At 42.5% G+C, this 25,150-nt stretch overlaps 1 protein-coding gene across 1 annotated transcript in view; it reads right to left on the minus strand.

Moving 5' to 3' along the window:
* LOC124607395 (receptor-type guanylate cyclase gcy-19) overlaps positions 1–25,150 on the minus strand; it is a 444,813-nt gene that overhangs the window by 74,993 nt on the left and 344,670 nt on the right. The window contains exon 11 of the mRNA XM_047139717.1: positions 9,980–10,198. Coding sequence (XP_046995673.1) covers positions 9,980–10,198 — 219 coding nt within the window. The remainder of the gene's footprint in view (positions 1–9,979; positions 10,199–25,150) is intronic.

Below are 25,150 nucleotides of genomic sequence, written 5' to 3' on the forward strand. Positions count from 1 at the left end.
AAATTGGGGTATCTATGACCTTGCATTTGGAGCATATTAGACCATATGTTGCTGTGTATGAAATATAGCTAACATTTTGAATTTTTCTTTGAATTTGGGAAGGAATCTATAACTGTCCCCAGTCATGACAAAATAGATTTTATGTAGAACATTGACTTCCAATCCAATGCACACAGGAATCAAATATTCATAACATCCCTTATATCTGGTAAACTGTTCGAAATATCGAAACGAAATTTTGCCAAATGATAGCACTAAAAAAGGAGTGCATTCTGCCACATGGTTAATATACTGAACTTTATCTATGGTGATCTTGCAGAGGCCACAGTTTTTATTTTAATGTTTTCAAATCAGTACTGTAATTTTTGAAGAATCACAGATAGCTAGTGAAAAGAGAATTTCCTAGTATGAAAAACATGAAATTTCTTCTCATGTGCTATTGTAACCGACATAATGAGATTTCCCATAAGGTGTTGACCTCACTGATCACCAACAGTTTGTTTAATGAGACATACTGTTTCAGGATTCTGTCACAATAGCTACTGCAAGGTGAGTTTGTTTAAATTATGTTGCATTGTGGCAAAAGAAGGATAGTTACATTTGTCATCAAAAGAAATGTAGCCATTACCAATAACCGATTATCCTTCTTCGAATGAGAAAAGGTATATTTTGGTATATTTTGTGATCTGTCAAAGCCATTTGACTGTGTAAATCACAATATCCTTTAAAGTAAATTAGAATATTATAAACAGGAAATGCTGCAAAATGGTTCAAATCTTATATCTCTGGCCGGAAACAAAGGGTGTTATTAGGAAAGAGACGTGTATCAAGCTATCAGGCATCATACAACTGGGAACTAATTGCATGTGGGGTCCCACAAGGTTCCATTTTAGGGCCCTTACTTTTTCTTGTGTATACCAATGTCCTTTCATCAGTAACATTATCAGAAGCCAAGTTAGTTTTGTTTGCTGATGATACAAACATTACAATATATATCAAATCAAGTGTAGTCTTAGAAACGTCAGCTAATAAAATATTTGTGGACATTAATCACTGGTTCCTAGCCAATTCTTTGTCACTTAACTTTGAAAAAACACACTACATGCAGTTCAGAACTTGTAAGGGGTGTCCCACGAGTATATGCCTAACGTACGATGAGAAGCAGATAGAACACGTGGACAGTGTTAAATTCTTGGGATTACAGCTTGATAATAAATTCAACTGGGAGGAGCACACCACAGAACTGCTGAAGTGTCTTAATAAATCTTTATTTGCGATGTGAGTTGTGTCAGACATAGGGGATATAAAAATGAAAAAGCTGGCATACTATGCTTGCTTTCATTCCATAATGTCATATGGGATTATTTTTTGGGACAATTCATGAAGCCAAGATAAAGTTTTCTGGGCACAAAAACGTGCAGTCAGAGTTAAATGTGGTGTGAACTCAAGAACATCTTGCAGAAGCCTGTTTAGGGAACTAGGGATACTAACTACTGCTTCCCAATATATTTATTCCTTAATGAAATTTGTCATTAAAAATATATCACTTTTTCAAACCAACAGCTCAATTCATGGAATCAATACTAGAAATAAAAATAATCTTCACAAGGATTTAAAGGCACTTAGTCTTGTACAAAAAGGTGTGCATTATTCAGGAACACACATCTTCAATAACTTGCCAGCAGCCACAAAAAGCTTAACAACCGATGAAATTCAGTTTAAGAGAAGCCTAAAGGATTTATTGGTGGCCAACTCCTTCTACTCCATTGATGAATTTCTCAGTAGAACCAACTGATTTGTGTATTATATATATATATATATATATATATATATATATATATATATATATATATATTCTGAAATTGTCAGTGCAGTAATGTGTTCATTGTAAATAAGTATTTAGTAGTTGTATTACACATTTATTACCTTATAAATAAAAAAACCTTTTTTATTTTAAATTCAATGCATTAGTATTTGTAAAATGATTCTTTCATACAGCGTTCATTAAAAAAATGACGACCATGCCACTTGGGACCTGTGGAATGCTACATTAGCTTATTTGTTTGAGTTGTAAATATTTGTCATGTATTGTTGTTTTTCTGACATGTTCTACATCCTGGAGGACCTCCTCACTATGGATCAATTGGAATGAAGGTAAATATAATCTAATCTAACATTTCAGACAAAAATAAATCGGCAATTCTGATGCAATTTTGGCAGAATCCTGTCGTATTTTAATAATGAACAACTGGGAATGAAATTTACCAAAGGCTTTTCTTGTTGTTCTTCGTTTGAGAAATATGAAAGTAATTCAGAGCAACTAGTGTACAATCTTTTTGTTCCTATCCTTATTTAGACTGAAGTGGTGAACGTCTTCACCTTAATTATCTTTTGATGTGTTAAAGATAAGTATGTATCATCTCCGCTGTAGGGTGAAAATCTCATTCTGGAAACATCCCCAAGGCTGTCGCTAAGCCATGTCTCCGCAATATTCTTTCTTTCAGGAGTGCTAGTTCTGCAAGGTTCGCAGGAGAGCTTCTGTAAAGTTTGGAAGGTAGGAGACGAGGTGCTGGCAGAGGTAAAGTTGTGAGGACGGGGCGTGAGTCGTGCTTGGGTAGCTCTGTTGGTAGAGCACTTGGCCGCGAAAGGCAAAGGTCCCGAGTTCGAGTCTCGGTCCGGCACACAGTTTTAATCTGCCATGAAGTTTCATAAGTTATGTATGTTTATAAATGATTTTGTATCTCCAAAGAAAAAAACGCAGCTTTGGTTTTCTATTGGAGGCCGAGTTTTGACACTTCTGACCTTCACCTTATGGTGTAAGAGGGTTGTCCACAAAGGAAGTTCCGTTTCTGTTTTTATCTGGGGCAGCGCTACGATCGCAATTCCGAGCATGTGCGGCAAATACTCTGACTCAAGGAGAAGACATGTACGCCATTTTCAGATCGCTGCCGCCGGCGTGTGCTTTGTAGTGCTTCTTTATAGTATCAGCCGTAATTGTAAATGCCACTGCGTGTGAAATCAGATCTGTGATTCGTTTTCTAAATGCAAAGAAAGTTAAACGAAAGTAAATTCATTGGCAAATCTGCGAGGTTCACAGACAAAATACTGTGAGTGATTCAATGGTTAGAAGATGCGTCAGACTATTCAATGAAGAGCGTGATCAAGTGCATGATGAAGAACGAAGTGGATGCCCGTCTGTGGTTACTGATGAACTGGTTCACACAACTGACGAGAAAATTAAGCACAACAAGTCCTCGCGACTCCTTGGTGGTCAACACTTCAACGATGATGACGAGCTGAAAGAACATGTTACGACATGGTTGGATACACAGGCGGCAAACTTCTATGAAGAAGGCATACAAAAACTTGTACCACGCTGTGACAAGTGCCTACAAAATTTCGGAAACTATGTAGAAAAGTAGTTTAACAGTCGTAGATTCTTGTGCAATAAATATTTTTTCTGCATCTGTACACGTTTGTTTTATATAACCAAACGGAACTTACTGTGTGGACATACCTCGTGTAAGTCCGTGAAATATGATGATCAGTCTTTTAAGAGGCTACACAAAAGATCAGTTTACAGCTTAAATGTTGGGACAGCGTACATTTTCTCTAGCCTTATGAAGTGAAAAGTTATTATCATCTAAAAATGCACCTATAATGGCGTGAAACCGGTTGTGTTACCTAATGAAGGAACCTCTAAACAGCTAATGAGGCCTGGAAAAATTTTCATTCGCTATCAGAAAGATTTTTAAAGGACTTTTAAAAATATTTTTGGAGAATTTTTGGGAGTTTCTTTACAGTAACAATATATTATTAATTGTTTTGCGTAAAACTGGTGTTTTAATGCTCAGAATACATATTCCAACGTGTAGTTCAAAATATGTAATATTTACAAAAATTGTACTATAATTTCTGATAGGGATCCGCAAGCACTATCCGTGGACATTTAGTTTATAAAAGTTGCACAGGGCATTGTTAATACATAAATTCTTAAAGTTCATTTTAACTGTTAAATCTTTAGTACTGAAGAGCTTAAAAAGTACTTGCTTCATCGAGGGCACGTTTCGTACATGCACTCGTCGTATGTTTGTGTGTCATTGGTTTTTCTGTGACTGTCTCGGATCGGTTTCTACTGAATTTATGCCTATTTAGTGGTCGCTGTGGTAACTCGTTTCCGCCCCTTGCATGCTTCTTGCCAATGGATAAGCGCATGTGGGTTCTTCCAGCTGCTGGTCCATAGCACGAGTTTACCTGCTGCCGTCCTGCAGTCATGGGATATCTCCTACTCTCAGTGTCCACCAGTGACTGACTCAGAATAAGCATGCGCTGAGACACTCCTCCTCTTCCTATCACAGTCGCTGTGTTAACGTGAAGCTCCCGAAACAGGATTTCGTAGATCCATTTCCCAATACCGCTTCTGATTAATCATTTAAACACGGCAAAATTGATTCTGGAAATTCGGTTCTAGCTGCCGTTTCTCGATTGCCACAATCGATTTTCGCTCCCTTGTAAACAATAAACCATTTTGAAACGAGCTTGGGTGTTCATGTAACGTCCTGTTGTTAAAAACATTCGGGTAATATGGTCGGAGTGACTTTTTGTGAAGTGTATAAGTAGAAATATTAAATGCACCTTGATGTAAACGTAGGTGAAGCTGTCTACCTCCAATATTTAACTGAAGAGAAATAGCAATTGTGCTGAATAAATCAAAAACCGAAACAGGTGCATTCCATCTGCCTCCCTTAACATGGCTAGCAATTTCGTTTCTAGCCTTAACAAGTAAGCGCGACAGTGAAAAACGGTTTCCGAAAGTCGGTTTTCGTCTTTCGGAACATGTGTCGCGTATAAACGTTGTGAGTAAGACGCAAGCTTGCAGTTGGGTTTTTTAAAGGTTTGGCTTTCAGCCATATCGAGCTGTACCCTCACAGTATGCCAACAAATATTTAAGAATAGGAACAAATATGGCAGCTGAAGGAAATTAAATACATTATTTACAAGAATTTACTTTTACAGAACGTGTTTCGGACCATGATTGTAACACCTATGTAAATCAATACTTATCACTACTAATCAAATAATACGAGTAGGCTAATAATATGTCTGTTATCAATAAAAAATCTCTTGATGTGGTTACCAGGTTTCCTTTGTTACTAAGAGAAAAACAGATATTTTGTAGGCAGACTTTCATGGGTGTACGGTAGAGCAGATCATTTATCGGGCTATGATCTGGCTGCTGGCGGAGCGGCCGAGTGCATGCAGAATCGGTTGACAACATATCCAGATAGTGGCATGGATGCGACACGCTGTGCATGTCCTTTGGGTGCAGTCAGGGTTGGGTGTTTGTCATTAACGGAAGTGACGGTCAGAAGCAAAGTCTCATGAGGGCCATCACCTGAAGTCTCTTGGCTGCAGGCTAGCTGTGAAGTCCCTGCCCTCCAGTCTTAAAATGAAGCGTCTACTCTGCAGTCTCCAGATCAAATGCCTTGCCTAGTGTTCCACAAAAATGTCTTTGGCCATAGCAATCCATCCGATTACCGAATTTAGAATGCAGAATCGGTTGACAACATATCCAGATAGTGGCATGGATGCGACACGCTGTGCATGTCCTTTGGGTGCAGTCAGGGTTGGGTGTTTGTCATTAACGGAAGTGACGGTCAGAAGCAAAGTCTCATGAGGGCCATCACCTGAAGTCTCTTGGCTGCAGGCTAGCTGTGAAGTCCCTGCCCTCCAGTCTTAAAATGAAGCGTCTACTCTGCAGTCTCCAGATCAAATGCCTTGCCTAGTGTTCCACAAAAATGTCTGTGGCCATAGCAATCCATCCGATTACCGAATTTAGAATGCAGAATCGGTTGACAACATATCCAGATAGTGGCATGGATGCGACACGCTGTGCATGTCCTTTGGGTGCAGTCAGGGTTGGGTGTTTGTCATTAACGGAAGTGACGGTCAGAAGCAAAGTCTCATGAGGGCCATCACCTGAAGTCTCTTGGCTGCAGGCTAGCTGTGAAGTCCCTGCCCTCCAGTCTTAAAATGAAGCGTCTACTCTGCAGTCTCCAGATCAAATGCCTTGCCTAGTGTTCCACAAAAATGTCTGTGGCCATAGCAATCCATCCGATTACCGAATTTAGAATGCAGAATCGGTTGACAACATATCCAGATAGTGGCATGGATGCGACACGCTGTGCATGTCCTTTGGGTGCAGTCAGGGTTGGGTGTTTGTCATTAACGGAAGTGACGGTCAGAAGCAAAGTCTCATGAGGGCCATCACCTGAAGTCTCTTGGCTGCAGGCTAGCTGTGAAGTCCCTGCCCTCCAGTCTTAAAATGTAGCGTCTACTCTGCAGTCTCCAGATCAAATGCCTTGCCTAGTGTTCCACAAAAATGTCTGTGGCCATAGCAATCCATCCGATTACCGAATTTAGAATGCAGAATCGGTTGACAACATATCCAGATAGTGGCATGGATGCGACACGCTGTGCATGTCCTTTGGGTGCAGTCAGGGTTGGGTGTTTGTCATTAACGGAAGTGACGGTCAGAAGCAAAGTCTCATGAGGGCCATCACCTGAAGTCTCTTGGCTGCAGGCTAGCTGTGAAGTCCCTGCCCTCCAGTCTTAAAATGAAGCGTCTACTCTGCAGTCTCCAGATCAAATGCCTTGCCTAGTGTTCCACATAAATGTCTGTGGCCATAGCAATCCATCCGATTACCGAATTTAGATTTTTCCCATCCGATTACCGAATTTAGATTTTTCTTTTCGACAATCAAACGATATTTCAATACCTTTCACAGCTGTTGCGTTCCATCCATGTTTCCCATGGTTAAAATACCACAGACACTATTCAAGAAAGTTATTCTTAGACGGTGTTTTGTCAATAGGCAAACTGAACTACTCCAATACCTGAAGATACTGTACCACTACGAAGGAAACGCGTCTTATGACAACTATTAATTGGTAAAAATTAGACATACCTCTGAAGGTTATGAGATGACATGGTCACAGTATTGCAATATAGACAAGATGAATAGACAATGAAATGTAGATAAGATGAATATCTACCACTACAATCACGGAACTTGCTGTACCAAATGCTGAAAATCACATTTTAAGGCAAGTCTGCAAAATACGGGATAGCAGCTGTCGACGAGAGATGTTGACTGAAGGTACAAAATGGCTCTGAGCACTATGGGACTTAACTTCTGAGATCATCAGTCCCCTAGAACTTAGAACTACTTAAACCTAACTAACTTAAGGACATCACACACATTCATGCCCGAGGCAGGATTCGAACCTGATACCGTAGCGGTCGCGCGTTTCCAGACTGTAGCGCCTAGAACCGCTCGGCCACCTCGGCGGGCACTGAAGGTACAAGATGAAGGAACTAGTGACAGAACTGCATTCGATAACAGTGAAATGTATTAGAGGTGCTCAAAAGAAAAGGTACGAAACAACACTGTGGCTCTTTATTCAGAAATAATCACCAGAGGCCTGAGCAAAAAAAATGGCTCCGAGCACTATGGGACTCAACTGCTGAGGTCATTAGTCCCCTAGAACTTAGAACTAGTTTAACCTAACTAACCTAAGGACATCACAAACATCCATGCCCGAGGCAGGATTCGAACCTGCGACCGTAGCGGTCTTGCGGTTCCAGACTGCAGCGCCTTTAACCGCACGGCCACTTCGGCCGGCAGGCCTGAGCACAACTACCCCACTGTCCCACGGGTCGAACGATTCCCTGTTCCCAGGATTACTGTGGCTGTGACAGGAGCCAGGCCTCCCCTGATCCTTCAGTTCGTCATCCGAGTTGAAGGGCTTGGGGGATGGGTTTTTAGCGGACCAGACACATGGAAGTCGTAGGGCGAAATGAGCGGGCTGTAGGCCGGGTGCTCAAGCTGCTCCCACCTGAACCAGGACACTACGCTTTGCGTGACCTTGGAGATGTGGGAATGCGCATTATTGTGGACCAGAATCAGTCCCTCCGTGAGCAGCGCAGGCCGTTTGCTCTTGATGGACTTACGCAGGCTACATAGTGTCTCGCAGTACACCTTACTGTTAATGGCTTTTCTGTTCTCGAGGAATTCGATGAGTATCAGACTTCGGACGTCGAAAAACAATGGAGGGCCCACCTTGCGTGCTGAGGGTACAGCTTAAATTTTTAGGGGTAGCTGACAGTCCATGCTTTCATTGCTTAGATGTCTCACTACGTTATCCCAAAAGCACCATATGAATATTTCAGCCGGTTTGATTGTTATGACGTTTCGTACCTTTTGATTTGAAAACTCCTTATAAATAAGTGTGTCATACTATAGAGCGAAACGTGCAAATAAATTTAAGCTCTGTTCTTGGGTCACAACCTAACAATCATCTCTAGAATCGCGAATAATTATAGAAGAAGCGCCAAAAGTGTGGGACAATGATATTTGCGTTATGGTGGTTGCTGCTCGTTCCACCGAGCAGCACATCGGTAACAGCTGCAGATTCCGTAAAGAAACTGTACACTGTATACAACATAACAACGTCTCATAGCAAATTAAATTTATCACAGTGTTTTATGAAGTAATATCCCAACAAGACCCATTTTGTTCATGTATTTTACACAGCAGGCGTTGCATCAGCGACGATTCGGAACTAGTTCGTAGATTATCTGGAAGAGGCGACACCACAACCTTTGTTTGTTGTTGCCGAATTTCATTAAATTCTTCCTGCAAAATAGTGGCACGTTAGGGTAACGACGATGGAGGTCTATAGCGGTCACGGACGCTTCACTACAAATAAACGACAAAGGCTCAGTAATATTGAAATTTGGTAACTGTATTGGCAGAGGAGATGCTGAAGTTGATACTCATGCTCACAAAACCAGTCCTGGACGATTTGAGCTGTGTGAACAGGGACGCTGTAGTCTTGGAACACAGCATCAGCGGTGTGGAAAAATATTGTATCATGGGACAGAAATGATTGGGCAAAATGGTTACATAAACCTTGGTAGATAGTGGTTAGAACACTGGAGTCGCAATCGGGAGGACGAGGGTTCAAACTGACATCCGGCCATCCTGAATAGGTTTTTCGTGGTTTTCCTAAACAGCTTTTGGCAAATGCCAAAACAGTTCCTTTGAAACGGCACGCCAATTTCCTTCCCCAACCTTCCCTTATCCAATGGACAGGTAACGTCGCTGTTTTGTCCCCTGCCCAAAATCAACCAACCAACCGTGGTAGCTATGCAACCTTGCAGAGTAATCATGGGCCCATGGAACACCATGAAACGGCTACCAAAAACACGACCGAATCCCAACCACGTTTCACTCTTTGGGCATAAACAAGGCCAGAAGTTGGAAGCAGTATGAACAAGACTCTTCCGACAAAATGACATTTCCGGGTTTTATGGCTTTTCCTGTTTGGGCATTTGCATCAATGAGTGGTTTTGGAATTCCAGCTCGCCCTGGTTATGGAGCTCCATTTGTCTCACTGTGGTGCTGTGCTGACAGGGTTCGCAAGTGCAATATTCAGTCCTGCTGTGACTTCTGCAGCTCTCGTCCTGTTTATTTTTCGTCACAATCCTCTTCAATGACTGCCCGCCACGATCACTCAACACACACTTTTGTCCTGGATATGACTGAGTGGATGATGTTTTTCCGCTTCCTCTGTTTGGTATATAAATCTTGGATACGGTGCTCCCTGAAAGGCCAAACCCTTCTCCTGTCTCGGTTACGGAAGCAACCACCGTATTAGTAGCAACAGCTTGCGCACATTCGAATTTACTTAGCTCCGACATAAAGCACGTAAAATTTCAGAGAATACTGTTCTGATCACAACTGACACTTGTGACATATTGAGGACATTGCACAGATGCCGTTCGTGGTCAAATACAACAGCGCAACCTGCGGGCTTGGTTAGCAATTGCATTTACGTTCAAGCACCCATTTCTCGCAGTGTTTACATATTCCTGCCCAACCCCTGTATTTGTCAATTACACGGAACCACTAACCTTCGCCGGTGGACTCCATGCGCGAGGCGGTGTTGACGGTGTCGCCGAAGAGGCAGTAGCGCGGCATCTTGGAGCCGACGATGCCGGCGACGACGGGCCCCGTGTGGGCGCCGCAGCGGATCTGCAGCGTCTCTCCGGGCCGGTGCGGCACGGGGAAGAGTGCTGCGGCCGCCAGCAGGTCCAGCGCCATCGTCGCCACCTCGGTCACGTGCTTGTCGCCTGCAACAGCGGCCAACAGGCGCCGGCCCTCGATCACCTCCCACACTACCACTGCTCAAACTACACTACTGGCCTTTGAAATCTATGCACCACGAAGACAGCATGCAACAAACGTCACATTGGTATGAAATGTACAGTGCGTTTGGATATCCCGTTGATTAGCATTTCGTTTTATAACAGTAGTACAACCACACAAGCTGGATAGGAGCGACGCCATTACATTCTATACACAAGGAGAGACTGTGCAGTGGGTTTCTCAGCTAGAAATCGCATTTGATCGGAAACAACATTTGAATGTTGGTTGCTTTTGAGAAGATCATATTATGTTTTGCGAAAGTAGGAGAAATGTCTGTAGCTTGTCGGTAAACTCATGAGCGAGAGAGCGAGTCTTCACTCTGCCTACCCAGCTACATCACAAGATGCTTCTACGAGAAATACGGGCCCTACAACAAACTTGGGTCGTCACACTAGTCGCCTCGTCCGCCATTCTTCGCGAACACTCAGCTCCGTGCAGGACTCATGGGAAATTAGCATGACAATGAAAAAGTACCCACTATAGGTCTTAACTTTGTCATCTACTATACAGTGTGGTCCATTGATCGTGACCGGACCAAATATCTCACGAAATAAGCGTCAAACGAAAAAACTACAAAGAACGAAACTTGTCTAGCGTGAAGGGGGAAACCAGATGGCGCTATGTTTGGCCCGCTAGATGGCGCTGCCATATGTCGAACGGATATCAACTGCGTTTTTTCAAAAGTAGGAACCCTCATTTTTTATTACATATTCGTGTAGTACGTAAAGAAATATGAATGTTTTAGTTGGACCACTTTCTTCGCTTTGTGATAGATGACACTGTAATAGTCACAAACTCATGGCTCACAATTTTAGACGAACAGTTGGTAACAGGTAGGTTTTTTAAATTAAAATACAGAACATAGGTACGTTTGAACATTTTATTTCTGTTATTCCAATGTGATACATGTACCTTTGCGAACTTATCATTTCTGAGAACGCATGCTGTTTAATGCAATAAATGCTCAAAATGATTTCCGTCAACCTCAATGAATTTGGCAATATTCCACTCAACAGCGAGTAGTTCGCCTTCCGTAGTGTTCGCACATGCATTGACAATGAGCTGACGCATGTTGTCAGGCGTTGCCGGTGGATCACGATAGCAAATATCCTTCAACTTTCCCCACAGAAAGAAATCCGGGGACGTCAGATCCGGTGAACGTACGGGCCATGGTATGGTGCTTCGACGACCAATCCACCTGTCATGAAACATGCTGTTCAATACCGCTTCAACCGCACGCGAGCTGTATGCCGGACATCCATCATGTTGGAAGTACATCGCCATTCTGTCATACAGTGAAACATCTTGTAGTAACATCGGTAGAAGATCACGTAGGAAATCAGCATACATTGCACCATTTAGATTGCCATCGATAAAATGGGGGCCAATTACCCTTCCTCCCATAATGCCACACCATACATTAACCCGCCAAGGTCGCTGATGTTCCACTTGTCGCAGCCATCGTGGACTTCCTATTGCCCAATAGTACCTATTATGCCGGTTTACGTTACCGCTGTTGGTGAATGACGCTTCGTCGCTAAATAGAACGCGTGCAAAAAAATCTGTCACCGCCCCGTAATTTCTCTTGTACCCAGTGGCAGTACGTTCAAAGTGATCGCCATGCAATTCCTGGTGTATAGAAATATGGCACGGGTGCAATCGATGTTGATGTAGCATTCTCAACACCGACGTTTTTGAGGTTCCCGATTCTCGCGCAGTTTTTCTGCTACTGATGTGCGGATTACCCGCGACAGCAGCTAAAACTCCTACTTGGGCATCATCATTTGTTGCAGGTCGTGGTTGACGTTTCACATGTGGCTGAACACTTCCTGTTTCCTTAAATAACGTAGCTATCCGGCGAACGGTCTGGACACTTGGATGATGTCATCCAGGATACCGAGCAGCATACATAGCACACGTCCGTTGGGCATTTTGATCACAGTAGCCATACATCAACACGATATCGACCTTTTCCGCAATTGGTAAACGGTCCATTTTATCACGGGTAATGTATCGCGAAGCAAATACCGTCCGCACTGGCGGAATGTTACGTGATACCACGTACTTAATACGTTTGTGATTATTACAGCGCCATCTATCACAAAGCGAAAAAAGTGGTACAACTAAAACATTCATATTTCTTTACGTACTAGTCGAATATGTGATAAAAATGGGGGTTCCTATTTAAAAAAACGCAGTTGATATCCGTTTGACCTATGGCAGCGCCATCTAGCGGGCCAACCATAGCGTCATCTAGTTTCCCCCTTCAAGCTACACGAGTTTCGTTCTTTGTAGTTTTTTCGTTTGATGCTTATTTCATGAGATCTTTGGCCCGGTCACTATCAATGGACCACCCTGTAGAGAGCTTCCATTTAAATGCACAGTTAAGATTTATTACACTCGCCTGAAACACGCTGACAGAAAAAAGAAAATCGCGACACCAAGAAGGAGTTGTGCAACGTAGATGAAAGTAGGTAGGCACGTTTCTATGTCTGAAAGATGATGTCCATTCAAATTTCACACCAGTCGCGTAAGAGTGGCGCTAGTGACGCCACTATGAGGATGCAAATCAGATTTGCTTTACGCTGTAACATTTGTTAGCGTCAGTTAACTTTGAGATTGAACGTGGTAAGATGATGTTAGTCAAGAATGCCTTTAAGGCGACAAAGAAGCCATTATCAACACATCACTTACCTTGAACAAATACATGTAATATGGCTACAAGAACCTAGATATCCCCTAAACAAAACTACAGGAGGACTTGGCTGGAGTATAGCCACTGACATGATTGCTGGCAGCGGTGATCACGAGAATGTAGGGTCGCAAGAAGAGTGTGCTCCAGTCAATCACTTGGCACTACCGAGAGGAAGACCATTGTGTTCAGCGTATGGCCCTAGCACATTATACTGTACCTGCAGCAGCAATTTAAGCAGCAGTTGGCACCACACTGAGAAAACGAACTGTTACAAACGGGTTACTTCAGAGACAGCTCCAAGCTCTGTAGACACTCTACAGGGTGCATTCCACTGACCCCGAACCATCGCCATTTGCGATTTCAGTGGTGTCAACCGAGAGTTCATTGGACGGTAGGGTGGAGGTCTGTTGTGTCTTCTGATGAAAGCTGGTTCTACCTCAGTGCTAGTGATGGCGGTGCCTTGGTTAGGAGGAGGCCAGTTGAAGGCTGGCAACCAACCTGTCTACATGTTAGACACACTGAACCTACACCTGGAATTATGATTTGAGATGTAATTTTTTATGACAGTAGGAGCACTCTGCTGGTTATCTCACGCATCCTGATTGCCAATTTGTATGTCAGTCTGGTGATTCGACCTGTTGTGCTGCCATTCATGAACTGTGTTACAGTGAGAGCTTCCCAACAGCTTTCCTCTCGCTCACATACGTTGTTGTAACCCACCAAGCTCTACAGAGTATCAACATGTTGCCTTGGTTTGCTTGATTACCAGATCTGTCTGCAATTGAGCACATGTAGGGCATCATCGGACAACTCCAGCGTCATTCACAGCCAGCTTTAATCATCCCTGCATTGACCAATAAAGTGCAACAGGCATGGAACTGCAACATACAAACTGGTCATTCACAGCCAGCTTTAATCATCCCTGCATTGACCAATAAAGTGCAACAGGCATGGAACTGCAACATACAAACTGACATCCGGCACCTGTACAACACAATGCATCAACGTTTGCATGCTTGCATTCAACATTCTGGCGGTTGCACCGGTTTTTAATGTACCGGAATTTCTCATTTGGAACGGCTTATCTCGTGCTTACATTAACCTGAGGTCTTACAATGTTAATCTCTTACATGTTACCTAGACAAATGTATTCCCGTAATTTCATGTTACCTAGACAAATGTATTCCCGTAATTTCATTACTCTACATTAATTATTTTTTCTGTTGCAATTTTTTTTCTGTCAGTGTAGCTACTCGCTCTCCTCTGGAGACGGCTGCTGGCACTGCTAAGACCTGCAGTGCCATGGCCTGTCTTTCTCGTGGGCCTCGATGCTTCTGCAGATTGGTTTACAATGTTGTACCGAACCTTTCACAGTGTGCACTTTAAATCTGTGGCGACTCTTTGCGCAGATACGTCGGGCAGCATTTAATTTTAGGTAAAAGACTTACCGAGTTAACACTGTAAAGAATACAGCAGACGACTGCCCTTTTCTGAAACACACTGTTATAGGTTAAATTACATTAACTCAGGAACGGGAGCCATACGAGTGAGTCAGTATTCATACATCTACTACGAATATAGAAACGAATGCCTGTTCATCTGATTGAATGTTCTTCTAGTATCTCCTCCTAAAACGATGGATATATTCAGGCAGGAGTTTAAAAACCGTATACAATTTAACGCTTAGTCTTCTGTTGTGCTTCCGCTAAGAGGTGAAATGCAGCAGTTCATGTTACACGAGTTGTATTCAAAAAGCTAACGGGGAATTATTAATTTCGCATGTTGCATAGTGTGATTCACAAAAAGTTTTTGTCACCATATTGGTATACATATCTAAAAGGTATCTGTACAATATTAGCGATATCGAATATTTAGTGTATTGTCAGTTGTCAAAAATGTTATGAGCCTGCCAATAGCTTCTGAAAGTAATGTTGTTGTCCGCCCAAGTTTCGTCGGCGCAAAAGAACTTTCCGCCTTACTCTCTTCATTTTCTTACTCTTATCAAGTATTTGCATCGCCACTCAAATACATTATCGTTTTCTGTTAGCATCTTTCTTTTACTTACACATCTCTTCCAGATAATTCCCATTTCACGCAGTGTCTTATGCAAAATATATTTCTGACAAGGAAAATAGATTTTTTGTTTTACCACAATAAGTAATTTGCCTTATGTTGGCACTCTTTTCTGTTCTATGTTGTTTATTCTACGTAAAAGTCTCAAATCGTTCGTTGAATTGTCAATTTTGTGGAGCTGTTTATAATGATGGGCTTTCTCATGAAGTTCTTAGCGCTCTTTCTTGGAGATTTCAGCAAACCGCATAGTTTCTTTTTACTTTCTTTTCTGACCCATCCTACTGTAGTAAGGCTTACTTCTGCATGAACTACCAAACAATCCTTTTTCTGCCAACTCTGTAACGCATGCTTTAATTATGTTACAGACCACTGAAAGCTCTTTGCTCCTAAAATACTTCTTTGCATTGTGCAGATTTTCTTGATGTAGTACGCTTATTCCTCACTTCCTAATAACGAACTGCACCACAAAATATACTAACTGAACTGAGTGACAGTGCTAAGAAAAATCACACGAACTTAATCAACGTGAGTCATCGCACACTGAACTGCACTGCTGGACAGGATGTGGGTGTGCCTGTAGCGCAGTTGCCAGGTTTTCCTGGGAAAGGCCACTTGCCTCACCAAGAGCGCTGCTCACTCATGTGTTTACCAGCAGACTATTTCAGCACTTGTTGGATCATGGCCTAGCCAGACTGCAGTTTATCGTTGGGATTTTCGTATTGACCAGCATCCAACGACTCTCATATGAATATCGTATCAGTGTCTTCAGGAGGCCCATACTAAACCGCATGCGAGATTTCGATGATCCGTGTGTCTAGCGCCTGAGAAGGCAGAAGTACTGCATGTTCAGTCATGCAATATCTTACTGCTATGTCACGTACCTTACAACAAGACAAGCATCCACATGAACAGAGAGGGAATGTCATGGCTAGCATACAGCTATGGAGTCGTGTGTTCAGGAAGGCCATGGGCTCTACTGAAGGACATGTAGGATTTCGACAGCCCCATCTGACTGGTGGCTGAGAGGGCAGATTTATTGCTCGCTTGGCTGTGCAGAATCATACTGCCACATTATGTATCTTGCAGAAAAAGGAGTATCTGCATGGAGAGAACATCTGGAGTACCACTGACTGTCAGCATGGTGGCTTTTGATGCAACATGCAGTACATTTCTTTTGGCCACAATTGCCATCTTTGCTTATGCTAGTCTGCTTTTTGTATCAGTCTTGCTTCGCATGCCATGAGTTATTTTGCTTCCAACGGAGAATAATTCCTTCACTTTGTCTACTTCATGGCCCCAGTTTTGATGATAAGTTTATTGCTTGCCTTGTTTCAGATACTCCCCATTGCTTAATTAATCCTTTGGTTTACTCTCCATCCAAGGTGTGTATTCATTAGACTGTTCATTCCAGTCCTTAAGTCCTGCATTTTTCTGTGAGGATAACCATGTCGTTACTGAATCTTATGACTGATATCCTTTCAGCCTGAATTTAAACCTACTGCTTAAGCTTTCTTTTATTTGCATCATTTCTTCTTAGGTGACAAGTTGAATAGTAGGGGCCAGAGACTGCAGCCATGTCTTATAACCTTTCTAATACCAGCACTTTGTTCTTGGTCATCCAGTATTATTTTTCCCTCTTGGTTCTGATACGTACTGTATTTTACCATTTTTTCCCCATAGTATCTACCCAATTTCCCAGAATTTCGAATATCTGCACCATTTTACGTGGTCGAACGCTTCTTCTAGGTTGAAAAGTCCTGGTTCAAATGGCTCTGAGCACTATGGGACTTAACATCTGTGTCATCAGTCCCCTAGAACTTAGAACTGCTTAAAAATAACTAACCTGCGGACATTACACACATCCATGCCCGAGGCAGGATTCGAATCTGCGAGCGTAGCGGTCACGCGGTTCCAGACTGAAGCGCCTAGAACCGCACGGCCACACCGACCGGCTGAAAAGTCCTGTGAACGTATCTAGATTTTTCTTAAGTCTTGGGTATATTATCAGTCACGAAGTCAGACTTGCCTCTCTGGTCCTTTACCTTTCCTAAAGGTAAACTGAACATTCTTCGGTATATTATTCTTGTCAGCATCCTGTTCGACAGAATGTGTGACAGTTCTCATTCTTATCTTGTATAACTACAAAACATCTGATGGCGTACCTAATATTCAATGATTCAACAAACCAACTTGAACAGTCGTTTGGTTGCCATTTCTCCCAATGATCTAAAGAGTTCAGAAGGAACATTATCTATGCCTTCTGTCCTGTGTGATGACCAGTCCTCCAAAACCATGACTATAATACTCTGTCTTCTATGTCTTCCATATTGACTCCCAATTCTTCTTCTGTCATGTCACAAGGCAGTCCCTTCCTCTCGTGGAGTCCTTCAATTTACAGATATCTCCTTTCTCCTGTGCATTTAACAGTAGAATTCCTGTTGCACTCTTAATGTCGAGCCTTTTGCTTTTAATTTTATCAAAGGTTGTTCTGATTTTTCTGTATGCTGAATCAGTCCTTCTGACAACCGTTTCCTTTTCCATTGCTGCATGTCTTTTCCGGCTGCCAGTACACTTTAACTTCCATGCACTTTCCGTGTGTTACATTTCTAAAAAACTTAAAATGCTGAATTCCTGTCTTGGCCTGAAAATTTTTGTTCTTCTTCCTTTTGTCTATAAATTGATGTAATTATTTTGTTAGTTGAACTACCAGTAGCTTTCTTAAACCTGTATTTGTCTGTTGAAATTCTGTGATATCCTTTCTTAGAGATGACCCTTGCTCTTCAGCCAAAGTGCCTGTTGTGAGATTCATTATTGCAATATCAGTGCACTTAGAGAACTTCAAACGGACTTTTTATTCGTCAGTTCTTCTGTCCCCCCTTCTTTCCCGATTAATTCTTCTGAACAGTTATGTTAAATTTAAGTCTACACTTCATCATTAATAAATTGTAATTTATCTGCTCCTGGGTACGCCATACTATCCAATTCCTGATTTAGGAATCTCTGTCTGACCATGATTTTATCCAGCTGATATCTTCCCATGCCACCAGGCTTTTTTCAAGTATACCTCCTCCTCTTGTGATTTTTGAACAGTATAATCGCTATTACTGGCTGAAATTTATTGCAGAATTCAATTACAATTTCTCCTCTTTCATTCAAATACCTGTGATCGTTAGATTTTCATCTCCCTTTATAAAATGTATTACACGTTCAATATCCTCTATGTTATCTCTATCTCTTCATCTTCTGCTTGTGTCGTCGGCAAGTATTCTTGCACTAATGTTGTTGGCTTTACTTTTCTGTTGATTCTGTTGAGAATCACTGAATTATTAACAATAGCTCACTGTCGGTCCTACATTCCTATTCATGACGAATCCTACTCTCGGCACACCATTTACTGTTTTTGTGATGAACTCGTTATCAACCATTGAGCTTGGATACTTACACTCCATGGAGGCATAACTTGTCTCAAGTTGCAACACTGTCCCCAAATGATGTCCTCTGTTAAGTAAAAAAAAGGTCCCTTCCATTCGTAAAGAAGAAGATATCGCAGACAGATTCTTTGAAACGTGCAGTAGAATGTTAACAGTCGACATAACTACATCTACATCTACAGCTACATCTACATCCATACTCCGCAAGCCACCTGACGGTGTGTGCCGGAGGGTACTTTGAGTAGCTCTATCGGTTCTCCCTTCTATTCCAGTCTCGTATTGTTCGTGGAAAGAAAGATTGTCGGTATGCCTCTGTGTGGGCTCTAATCTCTCTGATTTTATCCTCATGGTCTCTTCGCGATATATACGTAGGAGGGAGCAATATACTGCTTGACTCCTCGGTGAAGGTATGTTCTCGAAACATCAACAAAAGCCCGTATTGAGCTACTGAGCGTCTATCTTGCAGAGTCTTCCACTGGAGTTTATCTGTCATCTCCGTAACGCTTTCGCGCGATTACTAAATGGTTCTGTAACGAAGCGCGCTGCTCTCCGTTGGATCTTCTCTATCTCTTCTATAGCCGGCCGCGGTGGTCTCGCGGTTCTAGGCGCGCAGTCCGGAACCGTGCGACTGCTACGGTCGCAGTTTCGAATCCTGCCTCGGACATGGATGTATGTGATGTCCTTAGGTTAGTTAGGTTTAAGTAGTTCTAAGTTCTAGGGGACTGATGACCACAGCTGTTAAGTCCCATAGTGCTCAGAGCCATTTGAACCATTTTTTTATCAACCCTATCTGGTACGGATCCCACACCAGTGATCAGTATTCAAGCAGTGGGCGAACAAGTGTATTGTAACCTGCTTCCTTTTTTTCGGATTGCATTTCCTTAGGATTCTTCCAATGAATCTCAGTCTGGCATCTGCTTTACCGACGATTAATTTTATATGGTCATTCCATTTTAAATCACTCCTATTGTCTACTCCCAGATAATTTATGGATTTAACTGCTTCCAGTTGCTGGCCTGCTATATTGTAGCTAAATGATAAAGGATCTTTCTTTCTATGTATTCGCAGCACATTACACTTGTCTACATTGAGATTTAACTGTCATTCCCTGCACCATGCGTCAATTCGTTGCAGATCCTCCTGCATTTCAGTACAATTTTCCATTGTTACAACCTCTCGATATACTACAGCTTCATCCGCAAAAAGCCTCAGTGAATTTCCGATGTTATCCACAAGGTTATTTATATATATTGTGAATGGCAACGGTCCTATGACACTCCCCTGTGGCACACCTTCGGAAGACTTCTTTCCATTGAGAATGACATACTGCGTTCTGTTATCTAGGAACTCTTCAATCCAATCACACAATTGGTCTGATAGTCCATATGCTCTTACTTTGTTCATTAAACGACTGTGGGGAACTGTATAAAACGCCGTGCGGAAGAAACACGGCATCTACCTAGGAACCCGTGTCAATGGCCCTCTGGGTCTCGTGGACGAATAGCGCGAGCTGGGTTTCACACGATCGTCGTTTTCGAAACCCATTCTGATTCCTACAGAGTAGGTTTCTAGTCTCCAGAAAAGTCATTATACTCGAACGTAATACGTGTTCCAAAATTCTACAACTGATCGACGTTAGAGATATAGGTTTATAGTTCTGCACATCTGTTCAACGTCCCTTCTTGAAAACGGGGATCAGGCTGTCATGTGGTGGTTTGTGGACTTGAAGGGACCAGACTGCTACGGTCATCAGTGCGCTGTCATGTGGATATTGATAGAGGTTATTCACGCACGTCCGATATTCAGGCCTTAAGCAGTCTCCATTTCTTTAGCTTTATTTACACGATGGCAGAGGGTTAGTATTTCTTCCTGTTCCATTCATGTATGTGGTGTGGGAGCAATGACTGTTTAAATACCTCGCCTAGGATACTATTAGCCTAAGTTTTTTATTGTCCCTATGGGAACGATACGTATGAGACTGCAGTATCTTTCTAGATAATGTTCTTGTAGTCTTTCGTCCGAAGACTGGTCTGATGCAGCTCTCCACATTTCTCTATCCTGTGCATGCCTCTTTATCGCCGAATAACTCGTGCAGTCTACATTGTTCTGAACCTATTTACTGCATTCATCTCTTGGTCTCCCTCTACATTTAATACTCCTTCCCGGCCGTGGTGGCCGAGCGGTTCTAGGCGCTTCAGTCCGGAGCCGCGCGACTGCTACGGTCGCTGGTTCGAATCCTGCCTCGGGCATGGACGTGTGTGATGTTCTTAGGTTAGTTAGGTTTAAGTAGTTCTAAGTTCTAGGGGACTGATGACCTCAGATGTTTAGTCCCATAGTACTAAGGACCAATACTCCTTTCCCCCCCCCCCCCCCCCCCCCCCCCCCCCGGCACACACACACTTCAGTACTAAATTGGTGATCTTTTGATCTCTTACAATGTGTCCTATCAACTGATCCCTTCTTTTAGTCAAATTTTGCCACAATTTTTTTTCTTTCCAGTTCAGTATATGCGCGTTGATTACATGACCTACTCTTCTAATCTTCAGCATTCTTCTGCAGCACCACATTTCAAAAGTAAGTCCACGTTTAGAAAGTACTTCCTAGCACTTAAATGTATATTAGATAATAATAAATTTCTCTTTATTTTCTTCTCATTATCACTCTACATTTTATATCCTCTCTACTTTGGCCATCATCAGTTGTCTTACTGACCAAGTAACAAAACCCATCTACTACTTTCAGTATCTCGTATCCTAATCTAATTGTCTCTAAATTCTGATTTAATTCGGCTACATACCATTCGCCTTGTTTTGTTTTTATTGATGTTCATCTTACGTCCTAATTTCAAGACACTGTCCATTCCGTTCAACTGCTCTCCCAAGTCCTTCGCTGTCTCTGACAGAATTACAATGTCGTCGGCAAAACTCAAAGTTTTTATTCTTTCTCACTGGACTTCCTTCACCAAATTTTTCTTTGGTTTTCTTTACTACTTGCCCAGTGTACAAATTGAATAACTTTGGGAGTCGGCTACAACTATATCTCACTCACTTCTCAACATTGCTTCCTTTACTTCCCTCTCAACTCTTATAACTGCCGCTGGTTTCTGTAAACGTTGTGTAGGATCTTTCGCTCTTTCTACTTTACCCGAATTTCAAAGAGTTGCCGCGCAGGGTAGTCTTGCGGTCTAAGAAGCCATGCCACGGCTCGCGCGGCATGGGTGTGTGTGTGGTCATTAGCGCAAGTTACTTTAAGTAGTGTGTAAGGCCTAGGGACCGATGGCCTTAGCAGTTTCGTCCCATAAGAACTTACCACAAATTTCCAAATTATTATTTTTTTCAAAGAGTTTATTCCAGCGTCACTGTCGAAAGCTAACTCACTTCATTGCGGTTATTGAAACTAGGTTTTCCCGATAAAGTTGACGTCTTTCTCCTTGCGCTCTCCTATGAGTCAAACAAACCTGTGACGGTCCGTACTTCCTGTCTTTATATACGTTCAGTGTCTCCTGTTACTCCTATTTGGTTTGGGTCCCACATGTCTGAACAATATTCTATGATGGGAACACTAGTTTTTTTAAGCAACTTCCTCAGTGTGCTGATAGGATTTTGCTAGTACGTTATGAAACAACCGAAATCTGCCATGTGCTTTATTTACTTGGGAGCATTTTATTAAGGAATCTATTATATCTTTCACAGAACACTCGCTCTGACATCCCCCACATCATACAGGACTGCAAACTACTCCTACATAACTCACATATAAGGTTCTACACACACTCTTGCTAATTGTAAACTGCCAAAAATATCACATTGCACAACCTACACACATGTGAACCACCAATGAATAATGCAATACATTTACGTCCAGATAGCCTAACAACTCGTAAATTCTCAAAATAATAATCCAATTAAAAGACTCTGCTTGCTAATTGTCAACTGTCGAAATCATACACCAGCCTTTATTTAAACAATTAGAGGCAGCACCACCACCAAGTGTATTCGCCACAGAGTCCATAGCCCAACTGACTTAGTTCATATCAATGCCACTAGAGGACGCTGTAGTGACACAAGTACCATAATCTAAGATGGCGCCACCTAGTGGGTTCACCACGAGCTCCAGACCCCAACTGGCTTAGTACATTTCGTCGCCATCAGAGGACGCCACCGTGACACCAAGTGATGCAAGTACAGTTATCCATTATGGCGGCAAACAGTATGTTCTCCACGAGGTCTAGTACTCAAGTACCACCAGCAGAAGACGCTGTTGTTCCTTTCCTGACGTAAATCAAGATGGTTAGGGAAAACGACTCGGCCTGTTCTGGGCTGCTGGTAAGAGTAGGGAATGACTGCACTCTATAACAATTTTCGAACATTTTATTTAGGCATGTATTATATTTATCACACTATCTCAAAACACCCACCCAGATGTTCTGGGTCCATGTTGCACAGCTCACAGACGCACAAACAAATCATAATTTCAGTAAACAATAGCAAACTGCTCCTAAATAATGCAGTACACATATCTGCAAAAACACGCTCAGTACACGTAAACTGTCCAAATAACGCATGACACAGCCTACAAGGCCACTCACAAAATAACAGAACAGACGCATGCAAGCACCCACCACCACACCGTGTCCCCCACGAAGTCACATGCCTGACAGCCGTCAAACCGCGCATGGATCCCTGCTCGGTTTCAAAAAACATGAGGTGGGGACAGCCCCATTCGTACTCCACAACCGTGAAATTCCTATCCAAATACATCTTCACCTAGACGACGACAATGACGCGAGTGAAGCTGGTCCGCTTGCGCCACATTGACTGAATATAGAGCCTAAGCGGTGAAATTGAGGAAGTACTTTGCTATCTTCTGGTTCGCGCCGAACAATTTGTATACTGGACCAAGTATGCTGCAACAGGAGGAATCCCGGAAATCTTGGACCACGAAACGAAGGGAATAAGAGAGGCAGTCAATTTTTTCCCCATTGAGGCTGCATTATACTGTATGTCTATTGAGGTACCAGTGATTCCGGATGCACCAGTCACGTGACACAGCCTGTGTTCTACTCGTATACATCTATGTGTTCAGTATGTGTTTTAAATCACTGTCTACTTGCAACCGTTAACGGTAAACCTGTCGGTCATCAGAGGACTTCCATCTCATGTGTGAAGAAACTTGACACACTCCTCTAAAGGAGCTTTGATTTATGCGATCGTCCCTGTCGCAACTTGGGTGTACAATCGAGACTTCAGGGTCATAACTAACTTAGCGGTAAGAGCTTGTGATGCGCTGCAATCCTTGTGTACACATTTGCCCGACTGATGTGCTGTTTACAGAGTCAGTGACGGAATGACTTGTAATTTTCACGTGTCGGACGCTGCTGCTTTACGTTATTCCCCCCCCCCCCCCCTCCCCCAGTAACTATCATTTTATGTAGGCCTTATACAGGCATGGTATAAGTTCTGAACCGTGGGCGGATGTGAACAGTGGACACTATACGTCTCCGCAAAGCTATATTGCGCTCCTATCATGCAAAGGAAATGTTTTACCATCGATAAGATAGTTCAGTGTAGAGAAACTGTGAAGAAGGATGTATGTCTGATAGGCGGGAAAGGTATTCGATCTAACATTATAGCCCGTTCTTAAGTGCAGTACGTTGTAGTCAAAAATGGGCTATAATGTTAGATCGAATACCTTTCCCGCCTATCAGACATACAACCTTCTTCACAGTTTCTCTACACTGAACATGAGCAGTGCACGGAAGTGCAGTACGTTGTAGTCACTGCGTGAAGAGTTCGACAGAACACTGAAAGACCTAAGTCGAAACAAGGCTCCGGGAGTAGACAACATTCCATTAGAACTACTGACAGCCTTGGGAGAGCCAGTCCTGACAAAATTCTACCATCTGGTGAGCAAGATGTATGAGACAGGCGAAATACCCTCAGACTTAAAGAAGAATATAATAACTCCAATCCCAAAGAAAGCAGGTGTTAACAGATGTGAAAATTACGGAACTATCAGTTTAATAAGTCACAGCTGCAAAATACTAACGCGAATTCTTTACAGACGAATGGAAAAACTGGTAGAAGCCGACCTCAGGGAAGATCAGTTTGGATTACGTAGAAATGCTGGAACACGTGAGGCAATACTGACCTTACGACTTATCTTAGAAGAAAGATTAAGGGAAGGCAAACCTACGTTCCTAGCATTTGTAGACTTAGAGAAAGCTTTTGACAATGTTGACTGGAATACTCTCTTTCAAATTCTGAAGGTGGCAGGGGTAAAATACAGGGAGCGAAGGCTATTTACAATTTGTACACAAACCAGATGGCAGTTATAAGAGTCGAGGGACATGAAAGGGGTGCAGTGGTTGGGAAGGGAGTGAGACAGGGTTGTAGCCTCTCCCCGATGTTATTCAATCTGTATATTGAGCAAGCAGTAAAGAAAACAAAAGAAAAGTTCGGAGTAGGTGTTAAAATCCATGGAGAAGAAATAAAAACTTTGAGGTTCGCTGATGACATTGTAATTCTGTCAGAGACAGCAAAGGACTTAGAAGAGCAGTTGAACGGAATGGACAGTGTCTTGAAAGGAGGGTATAAGATGAACATCAACAAAAGCAAAACGACGATAATGAAATGTAGTCGAATTAAGTCGGGTGGTGCTAAGGGTATTATATTAGG

Source organism: Schistocerca americana, chromosome 3 (assembly GCF_021461395.2).
Source record: "Schistocerca americana isolate TAMUIC-IGC-003095 chromosome 3, iqSchAmer2.1, whole genome shotgun sequence".
Taxonomy (NCBI): Eukaryota; Metazoa; Arthropoda; class Insecta; order Orthoptera; family Acrididae; genus Schistocerca; species Schistocerca americana.